Source organism: Podarcis filfolensis, assembly GCF_964270895.1.
Source record: "Podarcis filfolensis genome assembly, chromosome: 10".
Classification (NCBI taxonomy): Eukaryota; Metazoa; Chordata; class Lepidosauria; order Squamata; family Lacertidae; genus Podarcis; species Podarcis filfolensis.
Window position 1 is genome coordinate 35,607,787 of NC_139612.1, and position 11,786 is coordinate 35,619,572.

General features: G+C 42.4%; 1 protein-coding gene across 2 annotated transcripts in view; it reads left to right on the plus strand.

The window, feature by feature from the left end:
* The window catches only part of PTPRQ (protein tyrosine phosphatase receptor type Q), a 103,041-nt gene extending 96,752 nt beyond the window's left edge, over positions 1–6,289 (plus strand). For both annotated transcript variants that reach the window (XM_083573278.1, XM_083573279.1), the window contains 3 exons: positions 202–337; positions 1,909–2,032; positions 3,629–6,289. In XM_083573278.1, the coding sequence (XP_083429404.1) occupies positions 202–337; positions 1,909–2,032; positions 3,629–3,666 (298 nt within the window). In that variant the 3' untranslated portion in view covers positions 3,667–6,289. The remainder of the gene's footprint in view (positions 1–201; positions 338–1,908; positions 2,033–3,628) is intronic.
* The last annotated feature ends 5,497 nt before the right edge of the window (positions 6,290–11,786 follow it).

The window sequence follows — 11,786 nt, forward strand, 5'->3', positions numbered from 1 at the left end:
GGGAATGCAATAATGCTTAGTCAATAAAAGATTCTGGGGCACCTTGTTTGGTTTCACCGACATAAGTACACCTAAAAATAAATAATCATTGTCTATAGTTAGTCAAAACTGTAATCTACTTTTTATTGCAACTGTGATTTTCCATTTAGAGATGTTAGACATTCACGTGAAAATACTTCAGTCTTGACTTTTTCCTTATAGCGCTGGAGTCGGAAGAACGGGAGTTTATATCGCCCTGGACCATTTAACACAGCATATAAATGACCATGATTTTGTGGATATCTATGGTCTTGTAGCTGAGCTGAGAAGTGAAAGGATGTGTATGGTACAAAATCTGGTAAGATGCTCAGAATCTATGCTATGGCCTACTTGTCACAAATAGCAGCTGAGATCGCAAGCCTGTCCCCTTGGACTGTAGCTCTTTAGACTGCAGATGATGGCTCAAATGATAAATTGCTGCTGCGTGAAAAAATAAAAACTCCAACACATAGAAAGCAGCATGTTGGGGAGAAGGCTTTATTGGGGTGGTTGGGTTTAGAGTCTGTAGTATCATGCACAGTCCTGTTGGTGCACATAGCAAGAAACAGATGCAATCCTCCTTTGTGCTTCTTCTCATATCTGTTCCTAAAAGTCTGATACAATACAGAAAAAGGTGAGTGTGCAGTTTCCAAAATATTAATGATAATAACCAGTGCTTTTGTTCTAAAAAATGTTAAGGAGTACTCTCATTTTCCTACTCATATTGAAATACTGCCCCTCAATGAGGCCAAACTTAGATTCACAAAATGTTTAGGGGTATGTGTACCCCTGCGTCCCCCCCCAGAAAAAACCCCAATAATAACAATAAAAACAACAATAATAATTTAAAATCAGCATTGCTTTCCTTCTCATCCTGTAAATGGCTTCTAAGTGAATCTTTGGATACTTATAAACTGTTAAGCTGATAGAATGATGCTGTGTATGAGAGAGAGAGAGAGAGAGAGAGAGAGAGAGAGAGAGAGAGAATGAGACAGAGACAGAGAAACATTTTGTTACCCACCAAGAGAAATGTAAAAAAAGGCAAGCTAAGATATACTGTATAGTGATGAGTTGGATTTCATCTACAATGTTGCAACACAGAGCCAGCTGGAACTTAGCTGAGTACATGCACCAGGAATGGAGAGCCCTGGAGTCCAACAGATGTTGTTGGATTCTGGCCCACATCATCTCCAACCACCATAAATAATAATAAATAAACAAACCTTTATTGTCACTATACCACCTGCGTGCAGTGAAATTAAACGAGCCCCACCCCCCATACACTCAGTCATGTTTGCACTCTGTGTGCTTGTTGGAAGTCAATTGCCCGATGGTCAGGGATGATGGGAGTTGTAGTCCAACAACATCTTGATGGCTCCAGGTTCTGCATCCATGGCATATACAATAATGCATCAAAATATGTGTCAATTCTTCCTGGGCTCCCAGAGAGCATTTTAATAGCCTGTGGAATATCATCTTCTCCTTAGGTCAGGAGTCAGGGCCATGCTCCTTGCAGCATTTCCTGCAAGGAAAGGATGTCCCCAACCGATTCTACCTGGTGGCAGCAAAGCAGGTCTTACCTTGACCTTTTTCTTGGGATTATAATTTTGAGATGTTTTCTTCCACAGTTGTAACTTTTGGGAGGACAACCCTACAAATGATGCTTACCTATAAATTTTCTGATTTTCCTGGAAGCCCACTTTCCCAAATATTATTCAGATAACCTCTTGGAGTCTGAGAAAACATGAATTCACTGTAACAATGTTCTTTGTGCTAGAAGTGCTCTTTGTATAAATTCCAAAATAACTTCAAAACATTTTCCCATTAGAAGCAAGTTCTTCATGCATAAATAAGCTAAACTGAGAAACCTTTTATTTTCAAACTTTGCAGGCACAGTATATATTTTTGCACCAGTGTGTTTTGGACTTATTGACAATCAAGAGGAGCAGTCAGCCTGTGTGTTTTGTTAATTATTCAGTACTGCAAAAGATGGACTCTTTTGATGCCATGGAAGGTAAACAAATATACACTGTACCAAAACAGGGGGCTATTTTAGGTTGCCATGTGCAAGTGTTTGGCCATATTGAAGTAGCATGCATGGAGAAACATTATTTGATTTCAGGGGTTTATTTGTTTTTATGGTTTTCTGCCCTTTGGGGGGGAAACCCAATTAGTTTTCTCTGTCTACAAGCTGTCACTGGATGAACTCATTAAATCCCCTGGATTTCATTATGATCAGTATGCCAGTGACATCCAGCTCTGTCTCTTCACTACAGAACTTCCACCCTCCACACAATTCTGCATCTCCATTTGTCTGTCTGGTGTTTCCACTTGGATGTTTGTCATCTCGAAAAAATGAAAACAAAAGACTGCACTTCTCATCTTTCCTACTAAGCCCTCCTCTTCTCACATACCTTCCACATCCATCAACAATGTCACCATCTACCTTAATGAATATGCATGAAATCTTTGCCTTACCTTTGACGTCTCTTTGCTCTCCATATTCAGTACAGTCATACCTCGGGTTACAGATGCTTCAGGTTGTGTTTTTTGGGTTACGGACTGCCGAAACCCAGAATTACCGGCATAGGTTACTTCCGGGTTTTGGCAGTTGTGCATGCACAGAAGTGCTAAATCGCACTTTGCGCATGCACAGAAGCGCCGAATCGCAACACACATGTGCGCAGACATTCGCAACCCGAGCATCCACTGTACCATGCCAAGTAATGACCTACGCCTCCATGGACAGCTGTGAGTCCAAAATCACTCCCAGGCTGCATACCTGGTCCTTCAGGGGCATGGTTATCCCATTCAAGACCAGAGGTCCCCCACACCTGCCCACTCCCTGTCCCCCCAAAACAGTAATTCTGTCTTGTCATGATTCAACCTCAATCTGTTAGCCGCCATCCATCCTCCAACTGCTTCCAGACACTCACACAGGACATTCACTGCCTTTACTGGTTCTGATTTAAAAGAGAGGTAGAGCTGGGTATCATCCACATACTGATGAACACCCAGCCCTCTTCTTTGCCCCTTCAGCAGAAACTCCTCATCTATGCCTTCAAAGCGCTCCATGGCTTTGCCCCTCCTGATCACTCTGCTCTTGTTTTCTGATACATTCCTGCCTTCACATCCAGCTCTATCATCCTCAGCTTTTCAGTGGTTGGGGGATGCAGAGACACTGCCTCTTAAGCCCCTTCATTTCCCTGACATGGGGTACACCCCAGGAATGGACTACATCTGCCCTAGTCATGCAGTCAGTGAGAGGGTAAAAGAAAAAGCTCACCACCACTTACACCATCTTGCCTGCATAGGATTTGATGTTTGCTACACCAGTGGATCTTCCCCAGCTCCCATCACTGTAAAGTAGGATGGCTCTGTGACACAAATGGAAAGTAGCAATAAGCAAGTTGTGCTTTACTATGGTGACTGCAGAACAGAAAATTGCACAACAGAAACTTTCCATTACCTTCCCTTTTCTTGTGGCACCAGGAGCAGTCAAAGCTACATGTTTTTATAATTTAATTCTTAATTTGTTCTAAACCATTTTGTGTGACCGGTTGAGATTAATTTTAAAAACTTTCAACTATTGTGTCTGTTTCTTTTCTAGGTGATGTGGAACTAGAGTGGGAAGAAACCACCATGTAAAAAAACAGATAAAAACCTTACATTTTGAGAAACAACTGTGTTGGGTTTTTAAAAAAATAAAAAAATCAATAATTCAGGGGCCAAAACAAACCCCCCTCTTACAGTGAACTAACAGCAAATATTAATTTTTGTAAGAATAATAATGTTATAGTTTATACTCTATTTATGTGCCTTCATAAATACTATAAATTATTAAATGATACTTTTGTACAGAGTTTAGTCCTGTTGTTATAACAAAATTGTTATATGTATTGGGTACAGTCCAGGAATGGCTAATCACAAATAAGACCCATTGATAGCAATAGAATATAAGCATTTAACTGTATGCTGTGATCCGTATCCAGCTAAATCATTACGCTTGCAGAAGCCAGCACATAGCTTCCCATCAACACAATGGAAGCCCCCATTCCCATGTGTGCCCAATGGCATCCCAAAATCTGTTCTGGAGGGTTGAGAGAAGTCCCAGAACAGATTTAGGGGGCACACGGTGGGAGAAGAAAGGGGGAGAAGAAGGTTATGTTACACAAGAAAAATCCTTCTGCTTACAGAACCCTAGCCTTAGTGTTACATTGGATACAACCCTTTCTCTCACTAATTTCCTTGGGATTTAGGGACTAACTAGGCATTACAAGAGACACTTGAGTGGCTGCTGCTTCATGTCCCTTTCTCTCCTCTTCTCAGTAACATCTAGAATAATATAACTCATAATATAACATCACCACTGCTGTACATTTCCATGCGTCCAACACTCAGTTATGTGGGTGAAGAGATACACAGTGCAGTGATAATGCATTGTAACCTGGGGGTCATACAGTGAATCTCACTCGCAGGAGATGCAGAATAGATGAAAATAAGCACTTCTTCACACAGATCATAGCTAAACTGATTTTTGCTGCCACAAAATGTGGAGGTGGCTACTCGCTCAGATGGCTTTAAAAGGAGAATAGACAAATTCTTAGGTGGTAACTCTACCAGTGGCTAGAAATTAGGGTGGGTATATGCCATCTGTACTTGCTGGTGAGCAACGGCAAGCAAAGGCCTTGTGCCCTTCGTGTGGGATTCTCAGGGGCATCTAGTTGAAACAATATGGTAGCTCAGACAGGCCTTCCACCTTTCCTGATCACCCTGCAGTGCTGCTTTTATGTGTTATACAGCAGCACAACTGGACACCTTCCTCTGCCCCAGCTGCAACAAACCATTTCTCTCCCATATTGGTCTCAGCAGCCACAACATTATATTTGAGCTTTCACCCAATGTAAAAGCCACTTCTTGAACTGTAGTGGAATATAGTGCATTTCCAAGTTATTTGCTTCCAGGGTGGGGGGCAGAATCCATTTGCAAATAATATGAAAAAGAATGCTAAACTTGCACTATATTGCCACTAGAAGTGTACAGATAAAATATTTTACCATGCTCAGCTTAAAAAACATAATGACCACAATCCTGCAATACTGATGCATGTGGTTTGATGCCCATTAATTTCAGTTGGCTTTAATGTGCATCACTCTGCCCACTTTGGAGCACAGTTCTGAAGCATCTACACCAGTGATGGCCAAACTTGGCCCTCCAGCTGTTTTGGGACTACAACTCCCATCATCCCTAGCTAACAGGACCAGTAGTCAGGGATGATGGGAATTGTAGTCCCAAAACAGCTGGAGGGTCAAGTTTGGCCATCACTGATCTACACCATGTACCTACATACAGTCCCATGAGTGTACACATGAGCAGATTATTTCAGAATTGAAGCCAGGAGTCCAAATCCAAAAATGGCAACCTATCCACCAAAACAGGCTTCCACATATGTAGCAGGATCCTTGCATGCAAATGGGGCATGAATCCAATCCATGCCTTTCATTGATAGGCTTATTTTCGTCCCGATGTGGATTAACATACATCCAAATGATACACTATTGAAAGCAACAGACAACTTATTTTGAAAGTGTGTCTAATATTTCTTTGCTCTCTTGTTAACTGGTAAGTTTAAAGAAACCTGCTTTTGTGCATGGATCACATCTTTGGATCAGGGCCTATAACCTTACTTTGAGGAAATGCTCCGGACACATTCCGCATACCTCTAAATTACTATAGGGTAATACATGTCTAAATGAGCCAAATGTGATGCAGAGCATTCGGATTCCTCAGGTGTATATAATTCAGTGTGCAGATCTGCTCTCCTCTTTGTGGTTGATTGGGAGGGAAAGTTGCCATCCCATAAACTCAGTTGACTTAAGAGGATGGGGTTGATTGAAGTAAGATGACTTCCAGAATTATCATAACATTTCCCTAAATGTATGCTCTTCTGTTTTGACTCTTTGTTTTATGGGAGTTGAAATATTATCTTATGATCCTGAACAGCTGAAAACTCACCCCTCTGACACTGTGGAGATTTTTCAGCTTTTATTCGGCACACAGTAGCTTTTCAGGGACACTCGGGGCTATTTAACCCATCGTGGAATGACGACCAGAGATTATTGGTTTTCTTGTTCCGTTTTGCAATGCGTTTGGTAATTGTACATGCTTGACGATTAAAAAAACAAACACTGTCTCACATTCCTAATACTTTTCTAATGCTGTAAAATAAATAAATAAAGTTTTACATTTTATTATACAATATAATTCTCAATACCGTGTTGTCTCCTATATACAATTCTATCAGTTACTTTTGAAAAGTCTGCATGAAGTCAAATTCTTTCCCACCCTGGTCCTTTCCAGATGATTTGGACTACAAATTCCATTACTTCCAACCAGCATAGTCAATGGTCAGAGATGATGCTGTAGTCCGACACATCTGGAAGGCACCAGCTTAAGGGAGTTTTGCCTGAAGTTGAGATCAAACAGCTTGGCAGTTCAGACCCTACTTTGGGAGAGGAAGGATACAAGGTCCAATTCATGCAACATTGCTTGGGTTCTTTTTTAATTTTTTTCCCCAGTCCAGATTGTATGAAATAGTTGTTTATTCCTCTACCAATCTGAATCCGATTGCAAGTTAAACACACTTCTGCATAAAGTCTTACAGGACTTTCTTAGGAATATTTTAACAAATTGGCAATATTTTAACAAATGAGAATTTGGAATTGTGCTTGATGTTCCTTTGTTATGTTTATTGCTGTTCTTATTTTTTGTTCTTACTGTTCACAAACAGTTTTGGGTTTCATGTGACTAGAAAGAAATACAATCAATCTAATCAGTGTTCCATGGAAAAACACTTTTGAAGCTGTAAGGACCCTGAAAAGCAGTTTCTGGTATGACATATGGATCTTCGATCTGATGAAAGTGGCAGTTTTGAAATCCCACTAAGTACATATGCCCAATTTAAAATGCTTCAGAAATAAAAACCAAAATCAGAGTCTCGGTGTGGGAAAGGGTTTAACAGGACGATGCACCAGGCAAGGAGGATGTGCTGAGAACATTTCTTTTTGTGAGGACAAACTCTGTAGTAAATTCACCTGTCAGGCTAAAGAAATAACGGCGCTTTTTAATGCAGAAGAAAAAGAAGAGGTGATACTCACAGCTGTTCCTATACTTGGCAAGCCATTTTTGTGCAGCTCCCATTTCATTTGGCTCATTCAAAACACGTGTTCTCCATTTATTATAAATCTACTTTCACATATTTGACACATTGCTTAGGGAGGGCTCTACACATGTGGAACATGGTTTTATTTGCACTTGGTAGCCATATGCACAGCTTTCCTGATCAGGTATCATTAGTTTCGTACTCTCAAGTTCTTGAATATGAGTATCTGTGTTATTCTGAGAGGAACTGCCAAGCCACGCCACGCCAAGTTGTTTAAAAATGTTTGAAACATGTTAACTTAGGCAACTTCAAAATCTATTTAATATAAAGCAGGTTGTGACTATCCTAGGGTTCTTCCAGTGCTGTTAGACTACAGCTTCCATCATCCATAATCATTGAGCTGCTGGGAGCTAGAGTCCACAAACCTCAGGAGGGCTACAGGTAAGCCCCCCCCCTTGACTATAAAGATTATTTCATCTTTCCCTCAAGCTTTTGAGTAAGAGTAATTTTGTCTCCTTTGAGTGAAACACTTTCTTCTGTCAACTTATTTAGGGGTACCTCATCTTCTATATGTTAAGGGATTACATCACTCTCTGTTACTTAGGGGGCTATTTATAGCAGGCTGCCTTCCATGCGTTGGGGAGTGGGGCAAGGTTTTTATTCTTAGTGCTGCTACTAAATTAATCTATTCTGCCCCTCTCCTCTCCCTGATAGATGCTGGACGTTCCAGAAAGGCTTATTTATATTATTGGGACCTGGAAATGGCACAAATGGTTTGCATAGCTCACATGTCACTACACAGCCTGTCCTGATTAGCACCCCACTCCTGCAGTCTTTAATAAGCATAAACGTGCCCCATATTTATGCTGAAATAGGGCTGCCATACATCTGGACTTTCCCAGCCATTACTGGGATCTGAAAGGCGTAATTGACACCCAGGGGGAATTTCTGAAAGGTGGCGCTTTGTCCTGGATCTTAGGCAAGTCAATCGAAAAATCAACAACTTTGGGGTTTGTCTTAAAAAAAACACCTCAACCCTATAAATGTCATGCAACAATCCTTATCTCCTCTATTGCTTTGCTTTTGGTCTCTTCCTGTTAAAACAACACAGCATCTCTACCCTTCTTCCACTCCATCTGTTGTAACACTGTGGCTATAGAACCATCTACATTTCAGTCTGAAGACTTGTAGGAAGGAATCCTGTTTGAGCACATCTTCATCACTTGAAATCTGAAAGTTGGCCCCTTCAAAATTTGTTTGAAATCTGCTCAGTTCTGCCTGGAAACTGTGAATTTCCCCCAGAGGGAAGCTTAATTAGAACCCGAACAGGTTACCTGTTGGGATGCTGTGTTTTCCATACAGCTCTTACCAATCTGTACAGAAAAGTTTTTACTGCCACTTTGTGGGCCACTGCTGGGTAACCTCACTAAGCTACTGGAAAGGGTGCAGCAATGAGGGAAGTGGCTGTGGTGGTCCAGTGATTGATTGGCAGCTAATTGTAAGAGTTGATGGAAGGCACTCTGCGCCTCCAGGGCTACCTGTGTCTTGAGTGAAAGCAATGGATCCAACAGAACCTCTGGTGAGCATTTTTGGGTGCCCCCATCTTCTTTCATGATTCCCCCCCCACCCCTTTTGAAAAGATGTTTGGAATAGGGTGAATATCAGGGAGAAGGAGGAACACCCCCCCCCTTGTTGTGGTAACTGTGTCAATCTTCACTCTCACAATCCAATCATTGGGTGGGATTCAACCAAGGAGTCCCATCAGCAGAAGCCCTGTGCAAGAGGTTCTGCTGGTGCAGCAGAGCTTTCCCATTTCTGCTGCTCTGTGCCCCCTTAAATTGGCTTGGGGCAGGGGGGTGGTCAGAAGAACCCCTGGAAAAGTGTCACTAGTCTGGGGTGTATTAACAGCCCAATTGTTGCTGTTGCTTTCTTGTCTCCTTATACCTAACTAAACAAACCCAGTGTCCTTTTGCAATGCAATTCCATCCCATTTTGGTGCTGCAAATCCCCCAGAATGTTTGTGCCCTGGGAGGGCCAGCTGAGGCGTTATCAAACCTGTTAACACAATGCGTTGGATGCTTCATCATGAAATTTAATTTTTAGGATCTATGCCAGTGAAGGTCAACTTGCTGAAAGGTAATCTACTGCCCCATGCCAGAAATGTCACCACTCAGTAGTGATGAAAATATAAACCTGTCTAATAGCCCTCCTCAGATTACTTCTGATCAGAGAACAACCTTACATATGAGGGGGGGGTTCTTTTCAAAATATCACCTCAAAATGGAGCTCATTGGAAGGCACACACACACACAGTATATATATACTGTGTGTGTGTGTGTGTGTGTGTATCCCTTAAAAATGATAAAGCAGTATGAACGGCTGATTGGCTCTTTCTTGAGTCACATGACTTCTAACCCTCTGGCTGGAAGTCTGGCATAGTTACTCTGCCCCCTGGTGAGAAATTGACATATATCAATTACAGAAGAAGACCCCTGTTGGGTCAGGCCAAAGGTCTCTCTAGTCTAGCATCCTGTTCCCTCAGTGGCCAACCCAATACAGATGAAAGCCTGTGAACAGGGTATAAATGGAGCAGCACTCTCCCACTTCTGCTACCCAGAGGCAGTAGAAGATGGCAGGGTGAGCCAGGGGCACTTACCTGACCTTGTGGCAGCAGAGTTGCCAATTTTGGGTGGCTATGTTTCAGTTCACATATTTTTTCAGAAAGTAAGAGTTAGGCAGGACCGGATTTAGATGAAGAGAGGCTCTAGGTTACTCCACTTGTGAGGCCCCTCCCCATCCCCCACCCTCAAAACTAGAAGAAAATGGGCAGGCCCGGTCGTCCTCTTATATACTTGCTGGGATTGACAAGGCATCTGACCCTCACCTGAATCTCATAGCTCTCCTGTAGCTGCCTCTGATTAGTTATCATTTAACTCTTGGGGGAAATAATTAGCTGAAGTTGCCGAATCAATTAACAAGCTAGAAGCACCAGTTTTCCTATAACTTGATATTGCTGCATAGTTTTGATGAACTGCAAAAGCATTTTTAGTTTGCTTTCTGTTGCCACCCTGGAACTTTTCTTTATTAGTGCCACTTTGTTTTGTACGATTCCTTGCAAATGAAGGAAAACAACTTTTCTGCTGAGAATATATTTTTTGTTACTGAGGACAAAAAAGATTGTAGAAAAACAAGATTGGGTGCAGGGCTGGCCAGGACATAGGCAACCTGACTGTGACAAAGATGACATGTGTGCTTGCTTGCTTGCTTGCTTAACAGCTGTTGGGAACTTCAAGGTCCCTGCTCTCCCTTCTTATGGTCTTTGTACTGGACCTGGAGACTCCAATAGAGAGCATTCCATGTCAAGAAGGAGGGCAAGTGGGCACTCTATCAAATGACAGGGCAGGAGTTACATGGAGCAGGGCCTTTTCAGTGGTGGTGGTGCCCATTGTATGCCTCACTCTTCCCAGATCTAATCTCTTTTGGCCTGTATTTTGGAGCTTTATAATTTAATTCCAATAAATTGGAAGAACTGGTTGACAAGTCTTATCAGTTGCTGACATATGAGAGGATTTTTTTTGCTGCTGTTCTGGGCTTCTGGTGCACGAGGGTTTACACCAGCGTAATAGAGTTGGCCAGGATGCCAAAAGCGATACAATTTACGAGCTTTCTCCATTATCTGCACAGCAAGAGGTGTTCAGTCAACAGTGCAAAGGCTGAGCTGAAGCATTCCCTGCTGGTTACCTGCTTTCAGCAATAGAGGTCGCTGTTTGGTAGTACCCAATTGGTTAGCTGTCAGATTCTAGAGCTCGCTTTTGGTGGCTCTTAGGTAATTCACAAAATACAGAGTCCGTTCATAAAACAGAGTATTAATTCATAAAGCAGTAACATAAATCTCCATTGCTACATATTGGGTGTATATTTCAGCGGTTGAACATGCAAGTTTATGGCCATGCTGTAGTGTAGTGCTTATGCGACTGTGAATAAAAGGTGGCGGGCTCATTGTATCAGGGTTTGGGGGGGGGAGAGAAGAGGTGACAAACTGATTTCCAATAAGAGCCCCCCTTATTTCCATAACAAGTCCTTGAGTCTGTACTCTGAATGGTGACACCAGGGACCTAGAAGGTGCAGGGCTTGTCAGTCCAACCCCTGCACAGTCTCATCAGGGCTGACCTTAAGGCAATTGGCGCAATTGGGCCAAATTGGGCCCCACGGGCCGCTCCTAAGGGGGCACCTGCACCAGGGCAATCTAGATGGATTATATTTATATCTATAAGATTTTATAGACTTTGGCTGTGAACTGGGGCCCTGCAAGAAAAAAAATCAAGTTGTGCCCCACTGCTTCAAATTGGGCCCCATTGGCTAGCCCTCAGTCTCATAGTTGCTGGGCCTGAGTTGCCATGCCCTTGCATGAAGTCTTGGGTTTGCAATTTTGGGAGAGGGGAGACTGCGGCACTGGGGAATGGGAGAGCTGGCGAGGCCCCCTAGATTTAGAGGCCCTAGGCTTCAGCCTACTTAGCCTATACATAAATCTGACACTGGAGTTAGGTAGGTTCACCTGTAAATGTGAACTGAATGGAATTTCTCCCCTGTCCTTCATTTTACACTC